Source organism: Rhipicephalus sanguineus, chromosome 8, assembly GCF_013339695.2.
Source record: "Rhipicephalus sanguineus isolate Rsan-2018 chromosome 8, BIME_Rsan_1.4, whole genome shotgun sequence".
Taxonomy (NCBI): domain Eukaryota; kingdom Metazoa; phylum Arthropoda; class Arachnida; order Ixodida; family Ixodidae; genus Rhipicephalus; species Rhipicephalus sanguineus.
The window spans coordinates 156,513,027-156,531,319 of NC_051183.1; the positions used below are offsets into that span (position 1 = coordinate 156,513,027).

At 45.7% G+C, this 18,293-nt stretch overlaps 1 protein-coding gene across 1 annotated transcript in view; it reads left to right on the plus strand.

The window, feature by feature from the left end:
* The first annotated feature begins 247 nt into the window (after positions 1 to 247).
* The window catches only part of LOC119403627 (bestrophin-3-like), an 81,976-nt gene continuing 63,930 nt past the window's right edge, over positions 248 to 18,293 (plus strand). The window contains exons 1-4 of the mRNA XM_049418376.1: positions 248 to 374; positions 1,584 to 1,694; positions 9,901 to 10,169; positions 11,341 to 11,483. Of these exons, the coding sequence (XP_049274333.1) occupies positions 304 to 374; positions 1,584 to 1,694; positions 9,901 to 10,169; positions 11,341 to 11,483 (594 nt within the window). The 5' untranslated portion in view covers positions 248 to 303. The remainder of the gene's footprint in view (positions 375 to 1,583; positions 1,695 to 9,900; positions 10,170 to 11,340; positions 11,484 to 18,293) is intronic.

Consider the following 18,293-nt stretch of genomic DNA (forward strand, 5'->3'; position numbering starts at 1 on the left):
GACATTGATGACGATACTTGCTAGGCTATCTGCTCTACAGATTTCTTCTGTACTACTGTGGACGTTGCAAATTTGAAATACAAACTCATGCGCAGATCTGAAGTCGGGAAAAAATTGTAAAGGTGCTCTTGCAGCAAATAGATACCCGCGAAGGTTGATTTAGATTTCATAATTTTACCTTGTTACGCTAATGAATTTTTTCTGATGAACGCATCTGTTGCTTTCGTAAACGTCCATTGCAGGCGCAAGCTCGCATTAACGCCGTCGTGACTACCAGTGGCGAAACAGTAAAGAGCACCGACCATGACCGTGACGTACACGGCTGAAGTAGCCACATCCAAGGGTTTCGGATGCTTCTGGAGGTTGCTTCTCAGGTATTTTTGTCCAATGATGATTGCTGCCGTTTTTCAATTCATGCATCCCCTTTTGCGACGAAGGGCAGAGTGTTTCGGCTGCACGTGCGGATTTAGTGTCCTACAAAGCAACACGGAATCGCACGTATCGCGGCTGGAATTGGACAGTAGGTGACCGTTCTGCTTTTCCATGTGCGGCCCGTTCCACTGCGAGGTAAGAGACGCAACTGGGTGATTCAATTTAAAGCGCCTCAAGCCCAGCACAGAGAAAAGCCAAGTCCACAAACTCGCATGTTGAGAGTCTCGAATTATAGGCAACAAACGCCGACACAGTTTAAACTTCACGGTGGACAGTTACGCAGGCTTCATTCAGATAATGCTAGTGGAATAAGTGCGCACCACAAACGTTTACGCTCCCGAGTTTGACTTCACCCAAGGTTATGTCCACCTCAGTTTCCACTGTTCCAATGTTCTTTGCAACGTTATTAATCAACCAAAAGATTTTCTAGTCAAACAGACTCATTCTAAGAATGTGACGCGCTCTAGAAATTTTGCGTTAGATATATCAATAGTTTTAAAGGTCTACCGCTGGACGCACCGGTGGGATTCAGACCCCGTGAATGCTTCGTAAAGCTTCAATTTTACGAAGCCAGTCGAGTGCGGACTCGAGTATGCCGGCTCTCGTTAGGATTTACAAGCTAGCACCGGTATTTCTTTCAATTCATAACTCTACAAGTAGACAGCTCCTTCAGTGTCCCGTTTTGCTTACATGTCATCCAATAACTTGTTACCCGAGAACAGACTCTTCGTAAGCCTAGAAACACTGAAAGTGAAACAAAGCTTTCGCGATAGCTTTTCGTAACGTCATTGGCTGTGGTTTATCGGGAAATAAATATTAGTTTCTAGTGAAAAGTTCGACCTAGAAAAACAAAAGAAGATAATTGAAACTCGCACCGTCAGATACGTGCGTGTGCTGTGCTTCGGGAGGAAAATTTAAATGCGATAACTTCGTTTTTTTCTTCATTAAAAAGTTAATTTTTTCCTGAAAAGATATTTAAATCGAGTCTTGAAAAGCACTTCATGATTTATTTTACCTAATGTTGCTTCTTACCGATCTATGAACGGCCAATGTTATAGCAAACAAGATATATAACAGCACTGTGTCTTCATTACTATGGCTTGCTCATGTTTCCTACCCCAGATCCAGACGACCTGCGTGTTTTTGTGCAGGTGGCGGGGCAGCATCTACAAGCTAGTGTGGCCGGACCTATGCGTCTATTTGATCGCTTACTACGTGCTCAATCTCCTCTACAGGTTTGCGCTCAGCGATGACAACAAATTGTAAGTCGGGGCTGGGCGCCCGCACTTGATGTTTCTCGTTTATTACTATTGTACATAGCGCCCAAGCAGAACACAAGCCTCGCTGTCCCACAAGAGAATGCTGTCCTTTTGTTACGACGTTGCTTGCAGAGCCTACTCCATTACCATGTGGCTTATAATGAATGGCGTCCCGTAACGACACCTGCAGCGCATTTCCGCACACACGGTTACTGTTTAGATTACAGATGTTATGTAGTGTGTCTGACAAGCGCCCCGGTCGTGGACTACATTTGCAAAGCGATTTAGGTAAAGCAAGATTTTCTTTGTGGGTCGGCACTGGTTTTGATCCTATAGTATCCGGACAAGTGTATGGTAGCGCACATGTAGAACTGTATGACTGTGCAGAAGTGGAGCCATGAAAATGGCGAGCCGATAAGGGAAAGGGCACAGGGGGCGTGGTGCCTGTCTATTTGGCTGCGTTAGTGATGGACTCATTCCAGTGGCTGCGAAGGCATTATCAAGCAAGAAAGACGAGACGAAAGACACATGTACAAACAGGACGAGTGCTGAACTGCCAACTGAGCTTTAATTCGATAAAAGTGCTTGTTTATACAGTGTTATTCGTCCCCACCGTGGAGAGCTGCACGCACAAATTTAGCCACTGATAACAACAAACATGACTGCTGTCTCTTAAAAAAAACAGGGCGGCAACATATTTGAATACACACTGCAATCACAAATTTTCACTGCGTAACATGTTAGTGCGACACAGGTTGAAATCGCAAAAGACGAAGACAGAGAAGAGGCTTGACACACACTCAGCGCTCGTGTGTGTCAAGCCTCTTCTCTGTCTTCGTCTTTTGCGCTTTCAACCTGTATCATGCAAAACCAACAAGCCCAAACAGCTACCCTAATGTTAGTGCGCGCATTCAGCATCTCGTTAAAGCACACTACTGCGCGTGTTCCTCCCAAATCAGCACAGAGAGCAAGGTATTAATGTGATTAAAACGTGCAAGAGAGAGAGAGATATAAAAGCGAAGGAAAGGCAGGGAGGTTAACCAGGTTGTATCCGGTTTGCTACCCTACACGGGGGGAGGGGGAAGGGGAGAAAAAAGAATAGAGATAGCGAGGAGGAAAGAGGGAACAAGTAATACGCGCACACACGTCAATGTTCACCGCATACACACAGACAGTCACAACGGAGAAATATTTAACATCGGTTCCTCTGCGAGATGTTAAAAAAGGCTTGCAAGGACTGTCTCCAAGGAATCGAGAACTTGCAGAGCGCATTGAGCTGACGGAGTTGTCATTCCGTTGAGGAGAGTGCGCATCGTGGTCATGAGAGACCTCAACACAGCGAGGACTTGTAGGTTCTTGTCGTGGCAATCATCTGTGGACCAGAGTGTCGGAACGGAACGAAAACCGAAAACGAAAAACGAAAAAAACGATATTTTTGACCGGAACGAAAACGTAACCGAAACGTTATTTATTATTTCGTTCCGGAGTGAAACCGAAATTTTTTCAATCGTTTTTCGGTTCACGAGAAAATTTCGCAATCCGGAACAACTGAGCTCATGCAATGTGAGCATATCTCAGGGTATAGTATTAGCGCGTACCTCAGACAGGAAATCCAGAGCAAAGATATGTTGAAATTGTGCGAAAAAAGAGAACAGTGGCAACCAGAGATGTTTAAATTAACGCAAGTGGACTTTTACGCGCCTGTCAAGCAGGCGAAAGTGGAGAGAGCATTGTCGGCGCTGAAGTTTGTTACAGCGAAAGCTGTTATGAGATCACAACTGCCGATTTTGGCTCCATAGTTGTCCGCGGCCGCCGGTGTACGTGACCGCTATCGCGTGGTATAAGAAAAAAATAAATGAGAAACAAATTTCTAGGATCCGGGCCCTCTGCGGGGCAGTCGGGTCTTCCACCACAGTGTCACGCTGGTGCTTATAACTCCATCGCAAAAATACTCTACAGAGGCGTCATGTCGGGCAAGGAATCGCGTTAACATATGTAATACAGGGTGGCAGAAGAGTAAAATAACAACCAGTCATCACACAATGCTAATAGCGCAAAGAGTGTGTGGTTTAATGCTTCCCACCAGTGTTGCGGAGTTACCACTCCTGAATTGGAATGACTCCGGAATCCTTCCACATTTTTGCGACCCCGGAATGGAATGAGGACAACACTCGGAGGAATGGAATGGGAATGGAATTGCGTCTTTTTCCGAAAATAGAGGACGTTTTCGTCTACGTGCTGTTTTTCAAGCTTCAAACGTTAGTAAGTCAGAGCCTCGCTAGTTAACACTAAAGCAGTATTTTTAAAATGGCTTAGCTGATTACAAGCACGGTACATTTTTAAGCAACGCGCCTACTACAAACCGAAGCTTAAGTTAGTGTACAAACAAATGCACTATCCCAGCAGATACAGAAGGGAGAAACAAATTACACCTGTGCGTTGCTTCCCATTGATACCCCCATACGAGCGGCGAATACTCTATGCACAGCCTGATCTTTATCTCACGAGCAGTTTAGTACATGACACACGTAAATCACCTTTGCGACAAGGAAGACATTAAATAGCTGCGCACAGGCGCACACAGAAATTTCTCCTCACCCCATCCATGCTTGCGAGGCGCGCTTGACAAGCGTGAGTGCTGACGGGCAGTGCGGCCCAGTGTTCCGTATTCGATGCAAAGGCGCTTTTGTAAGCATAAAAATACGCTATGTCGTCATTTTAGCATTAACAGATTTAGGCTCAAACAATATTGAAACACCACCATTCGTTCAAACATGCTGACCATGCAAATACTATACGTAGCGGGAGAACTGCCCCTATGGGAATTAGTAGGGTGGTTGTACTGCACGAGATATGTCACCAAGCTACTACTCCTCGACCTTGGCAACGTGTTTTGTGTACTTTTGCAATTCTTAATGCATTTGATGACATCAGCTTTAGGGGGCGTTCATTCTTAACTCGATGAAATTATCAAGATGCCCTTCCTACGTTGAGGAATTACAGGTATGGAATCGGACTGCCAGGCCATTCCCTGAGTGCCAATGGGCTAAATTTTTTTTTCATTCCGAGGAATTAAAAAGAATGGAATTGCGGCAAGTTCTAATTCCGCGGAATGGAATTGGAATCGAATGGAGGCACCCATTCCGCTCCTTCCCACCTCCTTCCCACCCACTGCAAAGTGCTCAGCCATAATTCTTCATTATCAGCCACAGCACAAAGTGCAGATAATGCCTCACAGATGTGTAGCGGGTACCGCGATTCTCCGAAGAATGAAGAAAAATGGCAACTTCGCTACTTCAGAAAAATTGCGACGATTTATGACGTAGTGGGTACGCTGCATGTTTACTTGTATTAGTTGCCCCAAGAGATAACAACGGGCTCTACAAAGTGCGCTCTTCTAGCTTTTGCTGTGACTTGCTGCGTGTTTCACGCAGGTCTGGCGATCTTTTTATCAGAACAGTGGTCTCGCACATCAGATAGTACACTCAATGACGTGCTGCTTCTGAGATCGCGCTCACTCCCTTGACACAAAGAATTGAGCCGACTAAAAAAATTCGTATTTGTCTTGTGAGAAAATAAATAATATGACTTTGAAGTGAATACTGGTTTGTGTTAGTTGGTAGGAATTCTAATATTAATGAGAACTAACAGACATAACGCAATAACGCAGTTCTCATTAATATTGTGTCTAACAAAGATAAACGAGCCCTTGAAAAATCATCTGCTTTCCTTGGTAGGAATTCGTGGTACAGTTACTTCCGCTCCTCTAAAGAACGTATTTTACCCTTTGTCCCGCTTTCTTAAGAGGAGGCCAAGCAACTACATGACAAATCCAATGTTTTTAACACGAAAGTGTTTTATGCCGGGGTCCACCAAGTACATCCGTCACGGATATGACGTTGATAAAATGGACGCCAACAGGTGAGAAAGAAAAAAACCAAGAAAAACATACCCCGCTGGGAATCGAACCCACGACGTTGCGGCCGCGACGGCAAGCGCCCGACGCTCTACCGACTAAGCCAACTCGAGAGATGCTAGGCACGGCGCGGACGCGCCTTATATCTTTCACACCTTCTCTTTCGCGGCGGGCAGAGCGGGGCGGTGCCGCCGTCTGTGAGATGTGAAAAGAAGTAAAACTTCACGCTCGACGCTTACTAGCGCTTACTCCGAGATTGCACGCGATATTGGAGGTCATGGTTAAAGCGTCTCGATACCAGAGAGGTAGACTGGCCGCGCTGGCGTCGCCGAGGCACCCTTGACGCAGTTACGTTCTTTGCCTTTGTATTCGTGTTAGCGTGCGTCGGCTCATCGGAGTAGTGCAGCTTCCACGTGCACGAACGTGATTTCTCTGCCGCCGACTGCTTCAATTGCGAGAGCACCGACTAACAAAACTGCTGCAATATGCGTTGCAGATAGGACGCGATTTCGACGGGCGAATGTCGTGCCTTGGTGGAGCGAGAGCAGCGCCTGCGAGACAGAGGTCAGCGGGACGCACGCGTTTGCGACTCAGGCTACGAACCTCTACCTCCCGCGTTGCTGAAGTGCAGTGTGTGTTATGTATGCATGAGCACAGGCGTCGGCTACCCATTACTAGAAAGCGCACACCGTGCCGTTTCTCTCCTTAATTGACGACGCTTTGAAGAAGTGCATACCGGGTACCAATGTTGATTATGAGCTTGTTGATATCATCCTTACGCGCGATTCACGATTCGCTGTGTCCAAATATATGTTCACACCGTCAGCTACCTCAACGGTTTAATCATGATCATGGGCGTTAGTCGTCGCGATAGAGACATGCTGTCAACATGGGTGCATCCACGTCAAACGGTGCTATAGCTGCCAAACACGAATAGACATTGTACAAGCTCTCATATATCATAAGCACTACTTCTGTGAAGACACGTTTCACTTTCGTGTTATACCGATTCCTATGACGGAGGGATCAGCCATGTTTTTTTTAATGATTGCCTCACCTTTTTCATACTTTCTTTTTTTTATACAAAGAAAAAAAGACCGTTAGGAACCGTTACGGAACGTTTTTTTTTTTCGTTCCGGAACAGAAACGAAACGGAACTTTTTGCGGTGAAACGAAACTAAAACCGAAACGAAAAACATTTCGTTCCGACACCCTGCTGTGGACAATGAAGCACACTGCGGGGCATTCTGCATCGGCTCTTTATGAGTGCGCAGTGGTGGCAGTGAGGGCCACACGACATCCGCCGCCGCTTTCAAAGCTTCTGCGTCTTTCCGGCTCTCCAATTGTGATGCATTGGGCGGTGGTGGTGTCGGCAGTGGTGGTAGCTGTCGCTTAAGAGAAGTCTGACGATCTCTCGGAGTAGGAGATCGCGTTGTCCGTCCAGATTGGGTAGCAGTAGTTTTAGACCTTCGTCGCCGACGCGAGCGTCGTTGTCTATTTCTCACCATGTCAGCAGCCTCTTTGTGCGTCGAGCCGTCCCGCACCATTTGTTTCATGACACTCCGTTCTTTTTTCACTAATGGACAGTCCCTTGATGAGGCTTCGTGTGATCCATGACAGTTGGTACACTTCAGGGCAGTTGCTCGGCAGGATTCCGCATTGTGTGGATCTGCACAGCGGGGGCAAATCGCCACGTTCCTGCAAACTCCGCTCACATGGCCCATTTTTTGACATTTACGGCACTGGAGTGGTCGTGGTGTAAACGGACGGACCACGTGACGAAAGTGTCCCACCTTCACGTGGGATGGCAATATGGCACCTTTGAAGACAATCTTTACGCAACGCGAGTTGCCCAGACGTGAGACTTGGACGATGTTGCTATGGTCACTAACTTCCTTGATGAGCATTGCAAGGTCGCCACAAGGAATAGAGATGTCGACATCGTATATTACACCTACCACCATGTCCTTGTTAAGTGGAAGGTGAGCTCGAACCTTGATACCGTCGAAGTCTGTGACCCTGGTCAGAGCAAGCAGAGATGCCTGGTGTATAACGTCGATAGCCAAGACATTCTTGCGGGGGTTGACTCGAACATCCTTGATTTCGTTTGGAGCCAGAGACTCGAGTTTCCTCGAGATGGTCTGCCGATTCAAGTGTCTCAGATTGTCCGATGGCGAAACAGGCACAAATAAGACGGTGTAGTTCATTGAAGCCTGCTTCGGCTTCACAGTAGATGCGATTGAAGCTGGTGAAGCACCCATAGATCGTCGTTTTGGTTTACGACTGTAAACAGGCGTGAATTCATCGTCGGAATCGTCACTGCTTGCCGAATACAGTTCGGTGGACTCACTGTCGGCGTCGCTGAGTTCGCTGTTCCGTTTCCTTGAGGGGCCCGCCGACGGCGGAGGTATGCCTGGAGGGTGTGAAGGCCAGTCTACTTCCAGTGTAGCCAAATAAAATACGGATGGCTACGCGAGGAACATGAAAAATCACCAAAAACTGTCACCCGGTAAACAAAGCGCTGTGCAAGACGCACACTTCGTCGTCGTTCATCCGTGCAAACGTGCAAACGTTCAAGTGAGTGAAAAGAAAAAAATGGAAGATCGAGGATGCTCTGTCATACTGAGAAGTTTGATCATCATACGAAAAGCTAGCCTTATCTAATGAAAACCTAAAAATTTAAAAGGTTGCTCATACATGGCCTTCCAAGAACGCCATCTCGTCTTTTGAGAGAAAGATGGATGGTTTGCTAACACAGCTGTCACCAGCTTTGTTGATGAGAAACGCCTCCATTATTTCCTTTTCTAATTTCTTGCTCGCTTTTTATAGAAAACTGCTCCTCTGAAAATCTGGTGCACACCCACACCTGCGGCAGTGGTCGGCCAGGTGCCCTCCCGAATTGTTATGTACATTTAACCTGTGCTCTTGTGCTCTATCATGAAAACATCGGCCCGTTTGGCTGATGTATTTACGTCCACAGCTGAGCGGAATTTCATAAACTAATTGAGGCCGGCAGCCAGTGAACTTGTTCCTGTGCTTCTTCTCGCAAAATTCTGGCACCCTGTCTACTAGAGAACAAACCTTGGACAGCTTCTGAGGAGGAGAGAAAGAACATTGGCCCACCGTATCTTGATGCTATATACTTTGTTTATGTTTGTATGTAAGTACGGAATTACCTGTACTCTCATCTTTTCCTGCTTGTTGCTCCGTCCCTCAGGATGCTTTACTGCCCGCAGCAACTGCTCACACACGGAAGTAATTGTTAATGCCAGGTATCCTGAACACACTCTGTAAATAAGCACTGTATAAATACTGACACTGTACAAATAAGCACTTTTATGAAATAAAGCTCAGTTGGTAGTTCAGCACTGGTTCTGTTTGCACTTGTGTCTTTCGTCTCGTCTTTCGCGCTGGTTAACTTCGCAAATGTCGCACCAACTTGCCCAGGCAAAAGCACTTCTAAGCATTATCAAGTTCCATTCGAGGCAGAAGAGATGAGTAGCATCTGATGCGTGCATCTCTTCTGCGAGGTCGAAGAGATGCGCAGCGCAACAACCCCTGGGGTTGTTGTGCTGCGAAAAACTGCAGAGATGGCTGCAAATGGAGCAGCTAGTCAATAAGTGAAGCACGTGATGCTACCCAGCACGTGAAGCTGTTCCCAAAACACTGCAGTGACAAGAGGTGGCTTGTCGCACTCTCGGTACGGCAGGGGCAGAAATGTGTGCGTGTGAACGTTCTATTGCATACAGCAAAGCAGAAACTGGTCTACTTGGTACGGCTTCATCATTACGAATTGCAATATTGCAAAGTGAACACCGGCAGGTAACTGTTGGTTGCCGTGCTATTTTGTTGATTTTTTTTTCAGTTTTGCCAATTGTTGTTTTCTTTAGTTAATTTTTGTCTCCTGGTAGGCTTTTATTTATCTATTTGTTCATTTTTCGCCCTGCAGAACATATAGAAAAGGAGTAGCCGAGTTTATATTAACATCAATCTCTCTACAGCAAGCGAGTTGGAACCGAACATACCAGAATCGCGCTCTCCGCTAACTTTCGCGCGCTTTGTCTCGTCCCACAGCGTACGATGCACGGGGCACGGTATTATCGCACTTAAACTTTCTAAGGAACATCACGGCGACAGCAATTTCAGGAGGTTCGCCTTCAATGCTTGTGTAACTGCTAACGCAACGGAAAAGTAGACAGCCTGAGATCGTTCGCCGAAACCTCTGTCTCTCATTGTGTGCCTGTAGTTAGGCTGACGATGGAGCAATCGTGAGGGTGCGTTGCCACGGTGCAGGTTCTTCGAGCAGGTGTGCGTCTATTGCGGCAACTTCGCCGACCTGATCCCGGTGTCGTTCGTGCTTGGGTTCTACGTGTCGGTGGTGGTCAAGCGGTGGTGGGACTGCTTCTCCGCCATCCCGTGGCCCGACTCGCTAGCTTTCTTCGTCAGCACCTTCTTGCACGGACAGGTACACACGACTCGCTTTGATCTCGAGCAGCATCGCTTCCTGCATCTTCTTCGTGCTTACCAAGTCGCCGGCTGCCTGCGCACCGCCTTTGCCTGCCGTACGTGCTTCCCCTCAAACCTTCTTCGAATTTTTGTTGTCGCAGATATGGCAAATAACTTATGAACGGGTTCAGGGTGGTCAGGGTGGCACTCGTTATGATATGCATCATTGCATGGAAGTTAGTTTTTCAACTGCTGTTTGAATTACGGAACTGTACCGCAATGACGCTGCGAAGCACGTCGTACATTACACAGCGCAAAGAAGGACTTTTTTTGCCATATGGTCTTGTTACAACGTCATTACGATGACTTTCAGTGCATTGGTACAATCATACTTTACTTTAAAGTGGAGTTGGGCGAAAATAAATGAAATATAAACTAAAAAAAACTATGCCCGGCCTGCACCACCTAAGTATCGCAGGCCATACTGGGAAAGAAAAGAATACGCACATCAGCGCTGACGCTTGTTGGACGTTAGCGCCTATGGGTGTGTGGACGTTGTTTAGACTCGGCGTCCATCTACATGAACACATTGCTCTGAACTGGAAGCGCATGACAAATGTAGCGACAAAACTTCCTATGCAGTGTACTAGGGCGAAATCTGGCGCTGCGAGTCTTTGTCTTATAAGAACCATGGGCAGTCATCGGTTGTTTAGAAGTTCTTACGTCGTTATTTCTGACGCCTTATCTTTCCAAATTTTGAAGGAATCGTAGTTTCCTTAACGAAAAGTGTCTGTGCACAGGCAGAATATAACGGATTTTCCACAAACGTCAACATAGGCGAGTGAGTTTTCATGAATGCATCCCTTGTTCACATGGAACTTGGTAGCTTGATTTTTTGAAAACCTGGTGAGTGTGTCTTCTTTCTCGTTCATTCTTTTCAAGACCACAAACCTGTTTGTAGCGGGAAGGACGAAGTTGAGGCAAGTACACTAGCACCCATTGTTGCCACACTGGCTGTATTGTCAACAGGGCTTAAAGTTAGGGGGGGGGGGCGTCCCCCCTCCCCTTCCATTTCTTAAGGAGGGGATGTATGTATGTGTGTATGCATGTATATAGGTCGCTGCCCTCTGAGCCCCCCCCCCCCCCCCTCCAATGAAGGGATACTTTAAGCCCTGACTGTCAAGCTGGTACATCCTGAAGGGAGCGGCGGGGCTCCTCTGGTAATTCTAGAAGGGAACACCTCGAACACCCCTGACTGTTATCTGGCAAACAACCCCGCGCTTGCAGCTATTTCGCTACTGCTTCTCAAAGCCCTGGCTTCTCCATACCGCTGCCTGCGTCCTTGTGCTTGCAGAATGCACGCTCCTATGGCTCATGGTGACAAGAAATGTGCCCTCAGTGCTTCCACAATGACGTCTTTGCTGATGCCAGTGAGGAGTTTTTCTACGAAGTCAACCTGATCGCGATTGGAATGACCATATTGTTTATATGTTGTGTATCTTCGCTCTTTCGGGGGGCAACCCCTGCATTAATCGCGCACGTTCGTATCGCGGAACTTTATGTATAAAATCTGCTAATGGCAAGGTAGCTGCCCCACTGTTCCTACAAGGCGAGGGCGATGTTCATGCAAGATGGGTTCGGAAGTATGATTATTAAAATATAATCACGTATAGCCTCTTGTTATTGTCTATTTCTGAATGTGTATTTGTGGTATGTTAAGCAGATTTACAAGCATACACCAAAAATCTGTTTAAATATTCACTGTGGCTCAACATTTATTGCGATATTGTAGTCTGCACATCACCCACAGAGAGGATAACGTTTCTTGCAGAGTGACCTACAGCCAGAAAGACAATAATAAATAAGGGAAAACTGAACATGATATTGACGGTGCCTAAATATGACTTAAATATCAGCGGAGTTTCTGGCCGCTGAGTGAGAGTAGGGTTTGCCTGCTTCCTCAAGAAAAATTTGTCAGCTTATGCGAGGAAGCTGGGAAAGGACTCACGTGCGCATTTTTAGGGAAAAGCTGGCGTACATGTTTCTCAGAAAAATGGATAAGTAGGGAACGCTTGCAGAGAAAGCGGCAGGATGGAACTTTATTGAGAGCTTAATGTTTTCGTTTTCAAACGAACGTCATGAGTATTTTGAAATGAGTTTCATGATACACTTTTCCAGCAGGAGATGAGGCAAGCTTTGGACAGCAAGGCGTGCCTTGAGCGAAGTCCTCCGGGACGCTTTATGCTATCGTGTAAAGTTTCAGAAAGTGAGTGCACACTTGATTATCGACCAGAAGGGGGAAATGGGCACGCTTCCAAAATAACGTGCATGGAAAATGAAACCTGCGTGAATATTCATGCAGAAGTGTAGACGTGAAGGCCACGTAGAGTTTCAAGAAAAACTCACGTCGAGCGAAATCCTTTACTGCATACTGTCATGGCGTGTGGAACTAATGGCGTAATTACTCTAGATATCACGAAGCCTTTTAAAAAATTAGGGTGATGTTGGGCAGATGTGATTAGATATTTGTCTTGGTGATAAATAAAGCAGGAGAGGCCCAGTAGCTGCAGTGATTTAATCAGCTTCGAAATGAATGGCGGCCAAGGTCTCATCGATATATCGCTACACTCCCCATTGTTCGATCACTGCGGTTCACAATCGGATGTAATATAGATTTCTTTAACTCGTACCACGCACGTATTTCCTTCTGTCACAAAAATTATTGATGCTTTCAGGAACACAAGGATAGCAGTCATTCTGCACTCTGCTTTATTGGAATGCGCACTTTTTGCCGTCTGCTTACATAAGCATTCAGGATGAAGCTTTAGCACATAATTTAACTGTGACTTCTCTATTTTAGTAAAAATACCAGTCATAAATATTTTTATGAGATTACCGCTCGACCAATATGTATCGAATTTATTGTGACTGGCAGAGAAAGCTTATTTCTAGTATCTACAGGTAGGCAGGTAAACAACTACATAGCATCTATTGAAAGCACATTTTTTATTTTGACTATGTCTTCACAAGAACCTGCGATTTCACAAGACCTTGCGAAGTACTATACGCAGTGTTGTAGGCGTTACTGAAAAAAAGTAACTAAATACGTTACTCGTTACACAATAAAAAAAGGAACGCGTTACCGCCCTACGTTACCTACAAAAAGATGTAACGCGTTACCGTTACCGTTACCGAAAAAAAGTAACGGACGTTACCTCTGCCGTTACTCCGCAATCATAAATTTTAATCGATGTGTCTTTGCTGGACGAACCCACAATAACAATAATTTAAATATGAAATTTATGTTTCACATAAAACTTCTAACCCAAACAACGAATATACCCAAAATGCTATTTAACGAGTATTACTTGCCCAAATGTACCGGACCTTAGCAATGGTATAGTGGCTTAAAGTTGCCTTTAGAGTTACGTGTGATGGCTTCTGACTCTGACACATGGTGAAGCCATTTTTCTCAATGTGACATTATACAGAACATGAGATTCAATCATCAACGCTATTCGCAAAGAAAGCATCATGAAATCTCAAGAAATTTACAATAATTTTGATGGTGTGCTTCTGCTAGCAAAATTGATGCGCGAATTTTGTAGTAGTAAAGAAATGCTTAAATGGCCTAGTCAGGTAAAAAAATATCTGTGCATAAACATTTTTTGTTCACTTTAACCTGTATAATTACCGCAAAAATTGCGAGCGTTTATGTGAGGGTGTTCAAGATCAGCCTCACTCGCTCGGGAGTTCAATAACCAGAAACTTGCTGCAGTTACAGATAGAAAAAGCAAAATTTATTTAAAAGTTGATAAGCCTTATCAACTTTGTAGCTACTCTAAAATGTCGCATATTTAGACATTTTTCAAAAACAGTTTCCTTAGCGCTACAAGTTACTTTACCCTTTGTTGCGCATACATTTCATACACAAAATATCTTCTTTGTAACGATAATATTTGTGTTTTACAACGTCGTGAACTTTCGAGAACGACAGGCAATGAAATTGGTTCCTCCGGATTGAATATGTTTGATATTTTTTCCCTCGTAAATTATGCAGTGAATAAGGAAATTAAGTTCCTTTTCGGGCTACTGGCATGGGACATGCATAAAATGTAAAATACTCAATTAAATCTAAAATATTTATTTTCCGATCCGTGTCGATCTCTCCTGGAATCACCCGTTTGCAATAACCACGATTTGTACACTAACTGCGGTAATGTCTGCCGTGTAGCTACCTGTAACCGTGGTTAGCCGTAACCGTAGTTAGCTTAACCGCGGTTAAGGCTGTTCGTGTGACAGCGGTATTAAGGTAGTGAGTAAAAAAAAAAGATTTTTTTTTTTGCGTCACAAGAAAAAGTTCTACGTTTCGCGTCCCGCTCGCATTCTTTTTCAGGGTTTTCTTCCAGCCGGGGGTCACGCCAATTCTTAAGGGAGACTCTCGATCGGCAGCGCACCTGTAGACCGGTTGACGTTACCGGCTGTCGACTGGATCGGCCAGAATTCCACAGAAAGCCGCTTAAGTCGACGACGCGGGAGTTGTCGAATTCGATGCGGTGGTCGTTTACCATATACTCAGCGAGTGTACTCCTATGTCACGCGAACTTGCGGACATCGTTTTTATGTTGTCGCAGCCTTTCGGGGGAGTTCTTTGTTTCCCCCACGTACAAAATTTCACGATCAGCACGTGGCATGGAGTAAACCAGCCCTTGCGCTTCCTCTTCGGACGGCGTGTCCTTTGGGCACGAAAAGGCGCAGGTGCCAGCAATCCACCTGCTAAAATCCACTTCCACGAGAAGCATGCCCGTACAGTTTCTCATGGCGAATTATGCGGCTTTCATCAAGCTGTGTGTGGCGATGGCCCCAACCTCCACACAAGGAATCGGCGCGTCTTAAGAAATTGGTCCCCACAATTTCCACACACAAAAAAAAAAGTGATTCCGCCCGCGCTTTCTTGGTCAATGCCTGGCAGGCCGACAGCAGTCCGACGCTGCGACAAAAGAATTTGTCGGGGCGAGCTCTGAGAAGACGGCACCCCCAGGATGAAAAAGTAACGAGTAACGTGACACCACACGTTACCGAAAAATGTTAACGTAAGTACGTTACCCGTTACAGCTTCTAAATTGTAACGAGTACGTTACTAAGTTACCGAAAAAAGTAACGCGTTACCGGTAACGCCGTTACTTGTAACGCGTTACCGCCAACACTGACTATACGTAAGTTTAACGGATGGCTCAAAATCGTCGCGTTATTTACTACTGTCATGCAAATTTCCTAGTCACATATTAGTGGTAAACGTCAGAGCAATGCATATTGAGTCAATTTTATCAGAAACAAATGTATTATTAGATGCGTCTACAATACTTGATAACATTTATATGCCGGAGCTCCATGAAGGTTTGTACTCAGATCCAGTCTAGAAATTCAATGCAATTTTTGAAGAACATGTACGGCATAAATTTCAAATCCATTTATGCAGCGATCAGAATAATTTTTTTCAGGTTAAAAAAAAACAACAACTAGGGGCTCTCAGAGAGTGTAATATATAATAAAAGTGGTCAATACGAACGTTTGCAACCTACTTACTGTAATGAAAATCCAATATGTAAACAAAAGAAATTGCAGGTAAAAAAGGTTCACAAATAAGAGAATAATACTAAATGAACAAAATGATATGTTAATAAAAGGATAGGCGTTAATGCAACAAGAGGCGGGATATAAATCTGATCAATGCACTGATTGGCAAGCAAAGCGCTTATCTGAAGAATCTCTTGAAATGAAAGTTGTGTCTTTATTATTAGCAGTGGCGTAGCCAAGGCGGAGGGGGGCACGGGCCTGAATTTTTTTTTTTTTGCCATGGCATAAAGAGCACAAAATGACACTCGATCACATCTGCCTGCCCAACCCCCACTTCAGATCAATAAGGTGCCCCCCCCCCCCAAAAAAAAAAAAAATATTTATGGCTACGCCCCTGATTATCAGTGATTTATCTTTAGCAAAATTTGGCAGATGTGTTTCAGGTGCCTTAAACTATTGCTAATGTTTTTATTCACTCTACTTACATCGACACTTTTGCAATTTTTCTTGACAGCAATGCCAGCTTGTACAAGTATTTAGTTTTGTGGATGTAGTATGTGAATCTCTTATTTATTCATTTTGTTTACATATACTGGCGCCGTAGTGTAGGGCTATAAATGGCAATGTTATCCATCGGTTGTAAGGCAAAAATGCAAGAATACTACGAGGGGCGTTCAGTAAAGATTTCCCCTGACCCACTTCCTGGGGACGGAGAGCAACGAAACTTTGCAGATTTATAAGTCCTTCTCTACATAGGTGGCACCCAGGGACACACACTTCTCCCAGCTTTTTATGCAACTGTAAACACCTCGCTTGTAGAAGTCGACAGGTTGCTGCAAAAGCCATGTTGTAACTTCAGAAATCAGAGTCTCATCATCTGGAAAATGCTTGCCCTTCAAATATGACTTCAATGTTGGAAAGAGGTGGAAGTCCGATGTAGCGAGGTCGGGTGAATAAGGGAAATGCGGTAGAATTTCAGAGCCGCAGGAGCGTGCTTCCGTGTGGGCAACATGCGAGTTGTGAACTGGGGCATTGTCGTGCAGAAGGCGGACGCCTTTGGTGAGCATGCCACGTCTCTTGTTTTTGATGGTCTCTCGCAATTACCGCAGCAGTGAAGCATAGTATGCCCCAGTAATGGCGGCGCCCTTTGCTAGAAAATCCATCAAGACTACTCCGTGCTGGTCCCAAAAGACTGTGAGCATGAACTTGCCCGGCGAGGGCTGGGTGCGTGCCTTCTTTGGAGGCGGTGAGTCCAAGTGCTTCCATTGCATCGACTGGACTTTAGTCTCCGGATCATAGTGATGGACCCATCAATCATCCTGTGTAATCAGTCTGTTGAAAAAATCACAGCATATCCACGGGGTGAATGATGATGAGTGGGGCGAAGCTACGGAGGGAATCATCTGTAAACCGTGAAACTCTTCCGTGAAATGCGCCCAGTACATAATATAAAGAGTGTGAAACATCGTGTATATTGGCCTCGAGGCCCACCACTGGAAACGCCGGCGCCACCGTCGGCGTGACGTACTTGGCAGGATCACGTGGTCTCCGCCGCCGCGTCGGCTGCTTGTGGCGCACTGCCGCGTGCTTTGAAAACGAGTTTCAAGTCCTACATGCGCTGCGGTCTGTTCAAATTCGGAAGTTTTCTCTCATTTTCTACTCAATTGAAACCATTTTAATAGAGTGGCTGCCTCCGAAGGCGACGAACATGCGGCTCTACCGCTCGGTGCCGCAGCGCCGCGCTTACGCAAAGGAGCCCAGTGTCAGCCTGCACTGGTAACCGCGGGACAAGAAACAGCGTGAAGCATGGGTTGTAAAGCTAAGAACCGGCAAGTAGCCATCCGCTACGAGTCTTGTGTGCAACAAACACTTCCGCGACGAAGACTTTTGTTGCTGCGTCGGGCCTGCGATGTTCGGTGAGTAGCAGACAGCGCGCACTGAGACGATGGCTCGCGCGCGCTTCCCGCCGGCAAATGATGCTTATCTGCCACAGGATGGTAAAAGCGCTACATTTTACCACGTGCGATGCCATCTCAGAACACTCCAATGCGACCTCTTGATCGTCAGCCCCGTGCTCAGCGTCCACAAAATCGGCTGCAGATGCACAAGTCATTGTTTAGATACGTTGAATTAAAAAACGCACAGGGTCCCTTATGCATTCGTTAAAGATGACTAGAAGGCGAAAGCCATCTTCTTCTTGTCAGTCGATGTGCTGATTCTCCCGCGTTACTGTATTTTCTTTCTTTTCCTAGGCGTCGCATGCTACTACATGCTCGGTCTCGTAGACTGGTTCTCCTTCCACCAGCAATCTCGAAGTGGTGAAGCTTTGGTCTATGAATTTGTTGATCACAGAGAGCGGCAAGTTCACTGGAATGCAAACGGAACGATAATAAGGAGCATTAAAAAAGGCGTCGCGTTTGCTCACGTTTTGTGTGAGCACCAAACGAAACGAATGCGCTGAATAAAGAAACAGAAGCAGCGGCATTTGCCCGCTGAGAAGACCGATCAATACGCAGTGCGAGACAACTTGTCAAATGACATTGAAACGTACCCGAATTTAGACCGAAAAAGAAAAAAAGAAACACTGAATCGTCGAGACGGCAGATCACAAAGTTGTCATGCGCACCGAAGCCGCAGTTGTAAGGAATTGTTTTGAAACTGCT